Raw genomic sequence first — 14563 nt, forward strand, 5'->3', positions numbered from 1 at the left:
CAAGTGCGTAAAATTGCAAATTATATCTACGATTAACCCCCTCTTCCCAAAAAACCCGTTTAGAATATTGCATATAAATGATATAATGTTAATACGCATGTTATGGCGAGGGTAGTAAAATAAGGATTGTTGATCAACTTGCAGAAAAATCATTGGACTACAATGCTCACTCGATCAACCAAAGAAGAATCCCAAAGAAGAATGACATATGCTTTTATTAGATATTGGAACCATATTAAGGGTGCCCTGTTCACCCACTCTCAATTTTAGGTTTGTATATCTCTTCCAGTACATGTTCTAGTTATTTCTATCCATCAAAGCAAAAAATGCATCGTATCACTATTCACAAGTCCAGCCTTTTCTTATTTCAAAGTTTAACACAGATAAGCATGTTTAAGACTAATGCAATTTTGTAAAATATTCTTTTCAAGAACAACATTGCTACACACTAAGATATTATTACATGCATGAAAGCATTTTGTTAATATGTTGATTCCAAATTGTCCAAACTCCGTATTAATATTTGCTACAAAGGGTGTTAAAAGTTCTCCAAAGACATGAACATTTATAATGATTTTGAAATCGCTTCTTTAGAAGAAGAAATACACATGAAATGTCCTGATACAGAGTCCAGGTAATAATTCTTTAAACCATGATCCCAGATGCAATTATGAATGCTTAACGAGAAATTCTATAATAAGTATACAAAAATATAGAAAATGTCTGTTAAAATCTGTCTTTTTAAGTTTCACAATTAAATTCAAAGAAAAAAAATTAATATTGAAAAATATTTTGTAAACCCCACACATTATAATAACAAATACTCACCCGTGCAGAAATCTGAAAATATATCATATCTTGGTTAAAACATTAAAACGGCCTTTATGTTGAATAATACATTATAGGGTGATTTACCTTTATAATTTCAATATTGCCCTTTAATTTTTTTTCTTTTTCAAGACAAAAATCTTTGTTTTCCCCATCAATCTTGTAATTACATATCATTCAGGCAAAACTGAATAATATAAGGTACAAAAACTTAAATAAATATTGCTAAATATTGATCATTAAATAACTATGCAATATCAGTTAGATTGCTTTCTTCACAAATGTATAACAAAATACTAATTAATAAATATAAGTATGGATCATACAATCAAGATTATTGTTTGTCCCATATAAGAGGAGTTAGTCCCTTCTCATCTCAAAAGCATGACCTTCTAATTTCAAACAAATTTTCTTCAAGAACTTTGTAGAAATTCTTTACATTTTTTGAGACAATAAGGATCCAATCCTTAATCATGTTGCTAATTTACCTAAAATTATACTGTTACTGATCACGTTATTTCAGGTAGTCTCTTTGAAATATCGAGGCAATCAAATTATTTTTAACTATTTCTGTCTTTTTTCGATTGTTAAAATTTACCGGTACATGCTAGTCCAGTAATGGCACGTTTTGGACAAGTGTTGTGAACATTCTCGTTGTACATGTATCAAAATATTGATCCATAAACAGCAAACACTTTATAAGCTAAGAAATCATTTTTTCAGACTAACTGAGAGTGACTGGATAAAAAGGTATAATTAACAATAATAATTTACAAATATCATATAATTAGCAAGGATCGTTGACGTTATTTTTACAACAAGGTGCAAATTTATAAACTTTAAATATGTTGCATGTACTAAAAACCTATTTTTATGTATCATTATCTGAAATAAATAACTACATGTATATGATGCAGGGACAAAGTCGATATCCGGACGAATGAGTCATACTGGTGAAATAAATTAATCAAATGTCTGCGATTCTGTACATTCAATATTTTATACATCTCACCGGTTCGTACAATACCAATGATGGCCAAACATTCAATCTATTTATCATCAAGATGATCCGTGCTTTTTGTGTTTCATATATAATTCTAATGTTGATAAAACGCCGTATGTATCTCATCTGTATTCATTTTTTTACCAAAACAAAAAAATAATAAGATAAGTTGTTATCGTAAGTGAGATGTTTAGTTTTGTTCATTTTCACAGAAAAATGTTACAAAAATCTTACGTAGTAAAATTTGTTGTACATGTAAGTTTAGGATAATAAACACCCTCTCGAACGTATTTAAAAACTGTACGAAAAATCATCATTTGATGTAGAATATATAAATTATAAGATGAGCACCTAAATTCAGTGGTTTGAACCACATGGCATTGTTATTTTATACTATTATGCAGTTATTGAAAAAATAAACGGCTTGATTCTATAAAAATTCTTACGACAAAATTTCCCGTAAGATTCTCATGTCAGACAAAACACACATTGTCTTTTCTGGCGTCATAAAAATTCTAACATATCAACCGGATATCACTTGATATCACTGATATTAGGTGTGTGTAATTAGATAGGTAAAGTTAGCTACTGGTAACTAGCTACTAGTAACTGGCTACGAGAAGTAAAAAAAGCTAGCTACTGGTAACTGGCTACGAGATTAAATAAAAGTTAGCTACTAGTAACTGGCTACTAGTAACTGGCTACGAGAAGTAAGAAAAGCTAGCTACTAGTAACTGGCTACAAGATGAAAGAAACTTGGCTTCTAGTTACTTCTTACTGTCCATGGGAGAACACATACCAAGGATTTCTATTTTTGTTCTTAAGATGTACATTGTACTATATCACTGTCAATTGTCAATATATTTCAAGTAGCTGTATATATAGACTGAAGATATATGCCCGACTTGCTAATATCAACATTCTGTCGAGTCATCTACATAATATTACCACACAATTACTCAGATATCTCTCTTTATTTAGTCAGCTACATGTGAATTTGGTAACAAATATCTTTATCTTTTGTAAGTTTTGTCAATATATCTCAAGTAGCTTTATATATAGATTGAAGATATATGCCAGACATTCTAATATCAACATTCTGTCAAGTCATCCAAATAATATTACCACACAATTACTCAGATATTTATATATCTCAAGTAGCTGTATATATAGATTGAAGATATATGCCAGTCTTGCTAATATCAACATTCTGTCAAGTCATCCACATAATTTGATCACACAATTACTCAGATATCTCGTTTTAGGTAGTCAGCTACTTGTACATTTCGTTACAAATATCATTCTTTTTTGGCGGTTTTTTTTTCAATAATCTCAAGTAGCTGAATATATAGATTGAAGATATATGTCAGACATGGTAATATCAACATTCTGTCAAGTCATCCACATAATATTACCACACAATTACTCAGATATCTCTCTTTATGTAGTCAGCTACTTGTGCGTTTCGTTACAAATATCTTTAATTTTGGCGGTTTTGTCAATATATCTCAAGTAGCTGAATATATACATTGAAGATATATGCCAGACATACTAATATCAACATTCTGTCAAGTCATCCACATAATATTACCACACAATTACTCAGATATCTCTCTTTATATAGTCAGCTACTTGTGCGTTTCGTTACAAATATCTTTATCTTTTTGCTGTTTTGTGAATATATCTCAAGTAGCTGTATATATAGATTGAAGATATATGCCAGTCTTGCTAATATCAACATTCTGTCAAGTCATCCACATAATATGATCACACAATTACTCAAATATCTCTCACCGCCAAAAAATAAAAATATTTGTAACGAAATGCACAAGTAGCTGACTACATAAAGAGAGATATCTGAGTAATTGTGTCGTAATATTATGTGGATGACTTGACAGAATGTTGATATTAGCATGTTTGGCATATATCTACAATCTATATATTCAGCCACTTGAGATATATTCACAAAACCGCCAAGAAATGAAGATATTTGTAATGAAATGCACAAATAGCTGACTACATAAAGAGAGATATCTGAGTAATTGTGTCGTAATATTATGTGGATGACTTGACAGAATGTTGATATTACCATGTCTGGCATATATCTTCAATCTATATATTCAGCTACTTGAGATATATTGACAAAACCGCCAAAAAAGAGATATATTTTTAACGAAATGCACAAGTAGCTGACTACATAAAGAGAGATATCTGAGTAATTGTGTGATCATATTATGTGGATGACTTGACAGAATGTTGATATTAGCATGTCTGGCATATATCTTCAATCTATATATTCAGCTCCTTGAGATATATTCACAAAACCGCCAAGAAATGAAGATATTTGTAACAAAATGCACAAGTAGCTGACTACATAAAGAGAGATATCTGAGTAATTGTGTCGTAATATTATGTGGATGACTTGACAGAATGTTGATATTAGCATGTCGGGCATATATCTTCAGTCAATATATATACAGCTTCTTGAGATATATTGACAATTGACAGTGATATAGTGCAATGTACATCTTAAGAACAAAAATAGAAATCCTTGGTATGTGTTTTTTCATGGACAGTAAGAAGTAACTAGAAGCCAAGTTTCTTTCAGCTCGTAGCCAGTTACTAGTAGCTAGCTTTTCTTACTTCTCGTACCCAGTTACTAGTAGCCAGTTACTAGTAGCTAACTTTTATCTAATCTCGTAGCCAGTTACTAGTAGCTAACTTTTTATTACTTCTCGTAGCCAGTTACTAGTAGCCAGTTACTAGTAACTACTAACATTACCTATCTTGTGTAATTTCAATTTTGAGTCTAAGCTATGAGATATTTGGCTTATTCTTATAGTTCTTTTGTTTTATGTGAAATATTAAATGTATTAAGATGTATTGCTAGGGAAGGAGATTATCGTAAGTGAAATCTTGATTAACATATGTTACAAATGCGCTCGTGAAAAGCACTTTAAATAACAAATGCACTTATTGGCCATGGTAAAAAAAAAATAAAGATTCAAATTGAGCATAATTTTTTATCTCACGTCATCTATTGATATTTAAACCATAAGAATAAAAAAGTTTAGCGCTGAATTTAGTGTATTTAATTAAAAAGCACGAAGTTTTACAACATAGTACGGATTAACCGACATTCGTTGTTTTGTATAGTAAATTGAGGACGGACATTCATTTTAAAGCCTTTGTTTACTGTCAGTCTAAACATGTACAAACTTGTGGAAGAGACAAAAGACGCAAAATATATTTAGAAAACTCATGTGAAAAAAAGTTTGTACAACATTAGGCTAGTATCTAAAATATGAAAAATGTATGAAAATTTCAAGGTTTTTCCTATACATGTAGCAAGTGACAGCTATTACCTGCGTGACCCATGTTTGAACCCACGAATGATTATTTTGAAAAGTCACGTGGGTTCTATTAAAATAGTCTTGTCAAATGTGCTCTCTGTAAAAATCTGACACATTTTAATTAAATCGCTTTCCATCGACTTCGTATTGTCAGGAATATTTGTGTGATCACTATGGTAACACGTGTATGCAACTACAAAGATTGATTTTTTCCATACATAAAATGATGCACAAAGTTTAATTCACCAAATGCGCCAATTGATCCACCAACAGAATAATGTTGATTTAAATGTCTCCTCCCTTTGATTAAACAGACACAATTCAAATAGGTTCGGTACGATTTCTTTCTTTCTTGTAAGAGATTCTTGAGTTCAAATCTTAAGCAACTCTGAAGTTTTTATTTTTGTGAAAAGATCTGAGCATTACAATCTTATCTTCCGATTTCGTTGTACATGATTACTAGCACAATAGTATGATCATAATGGTTTTTATATAAAAACATTTAGGTTAATGAAAATAAAAAGTAATATACACTATATTTTTCCTTGTATGATATTATTCTTCAAATTATAAATGATACAAGTTTGATAATATGTAGAAATATGGATGGGTTTTACCTTTACTTGAACGCTGTAGCTGAAGGTGTGCCCCAGGTCTGACTACTCGGTAAGGCGTTTGATAGAGTTTGTCCAGACATGCTTGTGGGTATTGTGTCATCTGTATGGCATGCAAGCCACCTTTTTGTTGTTGCATTACCTAAAATACGAAAAACACGAATGTTTCATAACACCGAAAACATTAATCAGCATTACATGGATATTACAGGCTATATTTCTTTCTTTGCTCAATGTTAGCTGCTACTTAAATGAAATATATTAACGGGGATGTGCAGCATGTAATTTTTAGGATAAAAAATGGAAAAATTTCGTGAACTGGCTTGTTTCTGCCCGAAACTGACCAAACACTGTGGCCGAAAGATAATTACATTATGTAATAACATTAATTAAAAGTTTATATTTGCAAAGTTTTATAGGTAGGGGCCATTGCATGTTCTTGAATCTCCATATGACAACGAGGACGCCCGTTTATTCTCTCTCTCTCTCTCTCTCTCTCTCTCTCTCTCTCTCTCTCAATGCATCCCCATCGGTTTCTTTATTTTTCTGGGATACCGTATAGCCTTTTCTTGGCGGGACACAAATTTGGTGGATTAGGTGGTCCTCTCTAAACAGTCAAGCTAACACCCCCTGTCATTGGGGTAAATTTCACAATTTCAAAGGGAAAAATGATATGGTGTTTATTTATTTATCATATCTTATAATTCTTTAGTTTTTATTCATGTACATTATTTTAGGGTGTATTGATTATGAGTAATGTAAATCTGTATCCGTAACACTGTAAGCATGTAGCAATTGTCTTTTTTTATCAAGCTCGCCAACGTTGAAAAAAAATGAAAAATAATCAACAAAATTTACATTTGGTGATTTTAATTTTGATGAATTTTCAAAAATCGCCAAAATAGGCCAAAATTATATCCCACCAAAATAACCAGTATACAGTATATTTAAGAGAAATATCATTTTTATTTTAAAAGCGTAATTTCATTATAAGTGTATATTTTTTGGGGTGTATTTGGGTGGAAAGGATCAGGTAGTTTTTTTTACAAGAGATACTCTTAGTGTGGTAAGTAAAAGTCTGAAGATGTAATTATAATAATAATACATAATTAAATTAACAGGAAATTAGTCATATGATTGTGTATAGTCTACAACAACCGAGCTAATCCTCCACATCACTGATCTTTTAATGTGGTTCGATAAACAAATGCATATTTTTTGTATTTTTGATAGAAACCGGAAACATCATTTTAGTTGCGAACATGATACCTAAGAGCAAAAACTTTGGTATCAATCATTGCACATTACAATTATCTATAAATACATATCAAAGAGGCCATTTAAACTTTAAAGTATATTTGTAAAAATATATATATATATATATATATATATATATATATATATATATATATATATATATATATATATATATATATCAGGCTTGGGGTAATGCTAAATGTAATGGTAATGCATTGCAATGCATTACATGTTTTCAAAGTAATGCTAGTAATGTGTAATGCCTCAAAATTAGCATTACAAGTAATGCTTATGTAATGCATTACTTTCCAAAATCTAGTGTAATGCTGGCATTACATGGCATTACTTTGCATTACTATGCATATTTATGCATGTTCACTTTAAAAAATGTGATGAATAAATGAATAGTTGAAATTGAATTGGATTAAATTTATTTTTTAAGAAGAGAGAAATAATTCTAATTAAAAAAAAATTTTTTTAATTGTACATGTTTTATTAAAAAAGGTTTTTTAAAATTCATTTTTGAATTGTTTATATTACTAAAGATAACAGCACAATTTCATAACATTTTTAAGAGTGTTGTTATTAAGAGTTTTTAATCATTTAAACAATTTACTCCAATTAGTTTGCACTTCAATAAGAAATGTGTCAACAACACACTATGCCCCCAGGATAATCTAAGTATCAAAACAATCTATTGTTATAAGAAGTGCTAAACACCCCAATCCCCTTCCCTTCGCTATGTCACAATAAAATAGGAGACAGACATGCACCTTTAAAAGCAAAATGAATGCACTGTCCATCCATGATGAAAATCAATATCACTTCCAATATTATAACCCATTTGAAAATAATCTTACTTATTTTCTCTCTCTTTCTCTCTGTCTCTTTGTCTGTCTCTCTCTCTTGTATATTAATTACACTGTACATTAGTTTGGACTGATAGAAAATACAAGATTTATTTATTTAATCTATTATTGCACTCAATATATCCTAAGATAAAGATCGTCAAACAGTATTTTCCAGCCCAAGCTTTGACTGCTCCTGCAAAACATTTATTTAGTATAGCCCAGAAGATGGATGCATTTAAAAGATGAACCCTTTGAAACTTCGATTATAAGTGCAACAGCAATCTTTTGTCTTAAAGTGTCCTCCGTAAAAAGAAATACGATTAAAATATATTAAGAAATATAACTGGGAAAAATCATCTGTTTATAAATTAATAAATTTAAGTGTCCAAAATTATAAAGATTTGTGTAATCTGGGGATATATCTATATTTAGCTTTTAAAAACCGCAACATTATTTCATAAATTGTTTTTTGTTACGCATGTTATCCTGTGTCTCTATTTCATACCTGATATTGTATCATGCCAAATGTCTATAAATATCATTTTACTTATGTAATATGTTGTTCATATTGCCACAATATGATTATATATTGAGCAAATAAAGAATGACTCTTGTTTATTCATTGAATTTAACCTGATACTGAGCATGAGGCTGTAGATATGTTAAAGAGTGTTGTATATTTGAAATATTTGCAAAAACTCTTTATTAGCTTTACTTTAAAAAAAAAAAAAAACAATGTGGAGGTATGCATGTTCAAGAGACTAAGTTTATAAGTTGTTTTAACTGTTCAATTTAAAAAAAAAAGTTTGCTTGACACAAATTTATCTAACACTGGGTCTTCCTTAATTTTATTGGAAATTGACCAAACTCTTGAAGTAAATTTCAGCGAGGAAGGTACGTAACAATATCGAACGAAAAAGGATCCAAAATACGGCGTTAAGTGCAGTCCATCCTTTCAAAAAAAACTAAACCAAATCCTGCATAGATTTTTATAAACATTTTATGACCAGCATTTCCAAAGCCGTAGCGCAATTACAAACAAACAACTGTGTGGTCCGTAATGTTCACATTTTGTACTGCGCATGCGCTTGAATGATAGTTAATTTCGCTATTATATCACAACAAGTAAATTTCCATTAAACAAACTCACGTGTCACAAATTTAAAAAGCCCTACACACTCGTAAAAATCATCGGCAAAAATGTTCTCATCATTGTCGAATAGTGTTTTACTGGTACCTACTGTAGTAAATTGTTTGAAAAGCAAAGTCTACCTCATTAGGGGTCCACCTTGATCTAAACCCAAGGTTCAAGCTTTAATGTCTTTTTTACTGTAATTTTGATATTGTTAATTGATCACGCTAGTTTTATATATACTTTTTCCACGTAGGTATGTAAAAAGGAGTAATTTCCGACGGAATACCTTGAAGTTATTGTTTTCGTAGTTTCTTATTTTTTCCACAAATATTGTGCACGCGATTTCTCAAAAAACTATCCGACCGATTTTTGACTAATTTTTACAGATGATTTGATTTGATTTGAGCTTAATCTATTTCTGAAGTTTTATCCATCGTCACTTCCGGTTCCGATCTATCTGCCAATAAGCCAATTTGTACATTTTTACGCCCGTTTCTTTGTGCAAAACAAATTTTAGAATTTTTAAAAGATATGACTATGGTTTTCATAAAAGGTAGACTATGGTTTGAAGTTGTGTTCTATGCCCTTTTATTGTGCATTTTATTAGCAGAGTTGTTGATCGTAACAGTATCTGTTTGAAAAAATTATTGCCACACCCATTTATAGGTAATAAGGGATTTTTAGGGAATAAAGTCCTTAAACTTTGACGCAATATATCTAGAGAAGGAAACATAATTTGTTAAGCATTGTAAAAGAGAAAATGTATGGATGATTCTAATCTATTCCACAAATCAAAACACCAATGTCTGTCCCCTTTAAGGATCTACAGGGCTTGCCCTCAAAATATTTAATCATTTGTATCTCAAAAATGAACAACAATTTAGATGGATGAAAGAACCAAAAATGCCAGAATGGGAGAAATTAAAGTGAGGCGACAGTTCTGAAATTTATTGATATTTCGTCTTAACTGTCAGATTTTTCACAAGATATGTATAATTGAATACATAACATCAAATATTGTACACAACATTATTGTCAGAATCATGCAAATATCTAATCTTAGAATAATTTTTTTTAATTTCAAGATGTAATATCGAAATTATTGAAATTATTTACTTCAACCTAGATCGACTTTACTACTTCAAACACATTCGTAGGCCTTGTCATATGATTATAAAAAAAATAAAGCAAAAATATTGGTGAACTGCGCTATTTTATATAGATGTACAGTAGTAAATGTGTACACATATAATTGAAGTGGTCATCAACTATGACGATAGATTACTGGAGTGTAAAATAAACAGAAGATTTTTATTAATGCATGATCGTCGAAATAAAAGGAATATTTAGGAAAAATAACATTCAATATTTTTCCTATATATAAAATAATCTTTAATTGTTGATTTGATTTGCATTAGATGTTATGTTGAAGGACAAACCAGGACAAATGCACATGGATATTAAGATTAAATGATTTCCATTAGGATGTATGTGACAGTAAGCATTATATATATATATATATATATATATATATATATATATATATATATATATATATATATATATATATATATATATATATATATATATAATTTGAAAAGCTAGGGCACAGTATTTAATGAATCAACGAGTACTTGACTATTGCTCGACCAAACATCCCAGTAATTCGACTAGTCTCTCAAAGTAAATTTGACAACCCTAATCGAAATGGAAATTATCAATTGACACGCGGACGATAATCCTTTGCAATTATATGACCAGTTCCGAACCGGAATAAAAAACCAAAACGGCATATTGTCATATTGTAAATTCTGAATTTACCGGGTGAGTAAATACAAAATTTACAACATGACAACTAGTTGTTCAAAATTTACAACATGACAATATCTAGAATGATAGCGATATACCTACAGCATTTTAAGTAAGAAACCAATCTAAATTATCACTTAATTTTACAATGTTCGTTTTGCCCTGATTTGGTAAATAAATGTCCACGTTAAAAAGCATTTAGTTTTCCTTGCACTGAATGTCCGATAACAACCGAAAAGCTGATTACGCGTTGAATGGTGAGTAATGTGCCGTATGTAAAAAAGAAAAAAAAACTCTGTTGAGCATTGTAAAATATATTGACACTCCTATACTTTATTTAAAAGGAGAGTGGGGCGGAGATACAATGTATTGAATTATATATATAGCATGGGTTCAACTTGAAAATGACAGAGAAAAGACTAAATTTTGAAAACAATAAACTTCTCGGTATTTATAACGAAAGACCCAGTGGCCACCTGAGCAACGATAGCCAAAGCTCTAATTAAATCAGCATTACAGTATCAAATTCAAAATATCTTAGTATAATTTAGTACAAAAAATCTTGTTTAAAATTTATTCTCTTACTTGATAACTGGTTTTAAGAAGAATATGTTAAAGACTGTTTTTATTTCTGTGTGAAATCGAACGGATCATGGTTTTAACAAACATGAATCTACACTACCTGAGGATGCCTCCACACAAGATACAATTCAACAAATTCGACCCCCCCCCCCCCGCCCTCACTGTTGCACCACCATAAAGCAAGGGATCATGATTTGAATAAAATGTAATTAACATTTGAGGATGCCTCCACGTGTACACAAGATACAGATTTCCGGCCAAAAGGGTTTTAAGAAGAGTTATAAAGTTTTTTCTATAAATATTCCTAAGTAAAAATTCAACCCCCCCCATCCCCATTGTGCGTTCATCCTACCCCCCCCCCCCCCCCCCGTAATCATGATTTGAACAAATTTGAATCTACACAACCAGAGGATGCTTCTACACAAAATACTGCTTTTCTGAATAAATGGTTTTTGAGAAGAAGATATCTTTTTAATTCTAGAAAATTTACAACAGTTCCTTATCCAGCCTTAAAGAGGACGTATCTCTTAATATTAACAAACTATAATCCCCTTCACCTATGGATGGTTTTTGCTAAGCTTGGTTGAAATTGACCCATTGGTGCAGGGGCTCATTCTATGAAGAGTTGTAAGTTTTAACGTAACTTCAGTCTAGTCTGTGGACTTACACCGAAACTTGGTCGGGGGCATATTTTGCATTTCATGAAGCACATGGAAGTACTTCCAATATTCTTAGTCTTCAGTGGGACAGGAGTTTAAATTTTGATACTTTGTTAACCCTTGTTTAAAAAAATATCATTTTCGAAAATATAGCAAATAAAATTTCATCAGATCTTTCTTTTTATCATTTAGATATAGCATTCAGGAGAAATGGATGAGATAGTATTCATAGTCTTTTTATAACAATATTGGTAATTTTATTACATCTTCTGTAAATTTTGTTTTTCAGGAAAGGTAACTTTTGTAAAATAAATTTCTTAGGAAGAATTTTTGAAAGATTTTTTGTGACAAACTGCAATTCTAAAAGATCATTTGTGTTTATATGCCTAAACAATGTAGATTTTTTTTCTCTTATCATGTTTTTTTGGTCCCAAAATTAACGCACTTTAAATTTTTTTTCAAAATGCTTAATATTTCAAAGCGGGTTATGTGCAAATACGACAGTCACTGTTCGAACACACCTAGACCATGAGGCATGATAAAGGTAAACATTTTTGATGAGAATGTAGATTAATGATGAAAATTTTCAAAGTATGCTTAATTAATGAGATATTTTAACGTTCTTTTTTACAGTCTACCAATATAATCGTAAATTTTATGTACTTACATAACAAGTGAATCTAAATCTGGTCACTTCATCCGGTGCATCTATATCATTGTTGAACACAATCAAGTAAACAAGTTCATTAAACTGTTCCTGGTGAACACACGTCAGCGATCCTGTTGCTATATCAAATTACAGATAATTATAGTAATTTTATAATAAAAAAATAAACGAAAATTTATGATACATGTAAATGATAGAAAGAATATTCTTTTATCTCTGCATTTTTAACAACAATGACTAATAACACAATAAAAAGTTGATGTCTATTTCATCCTTCCTCCCACTAAGAGCTTGATGCACGTCTTGCCTGGTTTGGGAGTCAACTCTAGTGTTTAAACTTGAGGTTTTTGTTAAATTTTACCCGCAAGGAAAATCAATTTTTTCAACAGAAAGATGATGTCAGGATATAGTCAATATGAGCGATATTTAAAAGCATGAACAATAGTCACTGATCACCAAAAGGCGATCAGTTATTACCGTCCTCATTTGAGAGACGGTATACAGAGCTGAAATAATTCTAAATTACTATCTTCGGGTTGTGCACTTCTATCCTCTGTGATTGGTGGAAAAATACGTGAAGTGAAAATATACATTTATCTCATTGGTTGAAATGCTGTTAGTTGAAATTTGCTAATGATCTAATCTACGCTCGACTTAAAGCTAACATGAATTCATTAATCCGCATTATTTCCCTTTAATGTCTGCCTACCGCCTTATATAAGGAATAAGGAATCATTCTTTGAGTATTATGAGGTGATAATTTTGGTCGGGGCGTGATCAAATCCAATAAAGCCCGAAGGGCCTATGATTGATTTGATCACGCCCCGACCGAAATTATCACCTCATAATATTCAAAGAATGATTCCTTATTACTTATATTTATATAATCTTAGGCCATCGTACGATTAAATATTTAAATATAAATAAACAAACCCCGCTGGCGCCTCGAATTGGCGTCGTTTGTATTATGAGTTATAGAGTACAAAATCGATACGTAGTGTTATCACAGGCAAAGACACTGGATAATGTAAATATATTGCTTTAAGATTTCATCTATTCATTTCACTCACCCGAACACTATTATTTGGATTCAAAAATTTGTAGAAACGCGTTTTGAAAAAAAAAATAATAATGTGGCAATCACTAGTAAGGAATATCCAATAAAAATTGTTATAAATCAGAATGACAATTAGATATAAATATTTCAAAATTCTTCAACTCTTGTAGAACGTTTAAATGTGTCGTACTGTTAAAACATTGCTGCACGCGCTCAAACCACACACTGTTGCAGATTATGCAGTGACTTCAGAAAACGGAGTGTATTTGTAGAAACTTATAAAAACTTTTGTACGTTGTTACTTTCTTTGATATCTACAGCGTTGGATGTAATGGGGCCGGCGTAAAGCAGAATAATGACTCCGTAGAATAATGACCAAAGGTCATTTTTTAAAGTAAAATAATGACCAATCCTGGTCATTATTCCACGTAGAAAACTGACCATTATGCCTGAAGAATAATTCTACGTGAAGAAAAGAATGCTTATCATGATAAACACAGATGTTTCACCAAAGATCACAAGTGTGTTTCTTTTAAAGTTTATTTATAAGCGTTTGTTTGCAACGCTTCGATTGGATCAGCTTATCGCAGCTGCAGCCAATCATAAAACAAGGCTTGTCACCGAGTTTTTGTAATGAGATCTGCCAAGGAATAATTGGGAACGAAGTGGACCGAAAACCCTTGGCTAGCGAAGATGCGTTGCTTGTAGATGTTTATTTTGTTGAACGATCGTGTACGTGTGTTAATTT

The 14563-nt window shown here is 31.0% G+C and overlaps 1 protein-coding gene across 3 annotated transcripts in view; it reads right to left on the reverse strand.

Annotated features, from left to right (window-relative positions):
• Positions 1-14563, reverse strand: part of LOC128157478 (uncharacterized) — a 31975-nt gene that overhangs the window by 4529 nt on the left and 12883 nt on the right. For all 3 annotated transcript variants that reach the window (XM_052820041.1, XM_052820042.1, XM_052820040.1), the window contains 3 exons: positions 12759-12877; positions 5802-5940; positions 829-840 (listed from right to left, as the gene is read on the reverse strand). In XM_052820041.1, coding sequence (XP_052676001.1) covers positions 829-840; positions 5802-5940; positions 12759-12877 — 270 coding nt within the window. The remainder of the gene's footprint in view (positions 1-828; positions 841-5801; positions 5941-12758; positions 12878-14563) is intronic.

Source organism: Crassostrea angulata, chromosome 7 (assembly GCF_025612915.1).
Source record: "Crassostrea angulata isolate pt1a10 chromosome 7, ASM2561291v2, whole genome shotgun sequence".
NCBI lineage: Eukaryota > Metazoa > Mollusca > Bivalvia > Ostreida > Ostreidae > Magallana > Magallana angulata.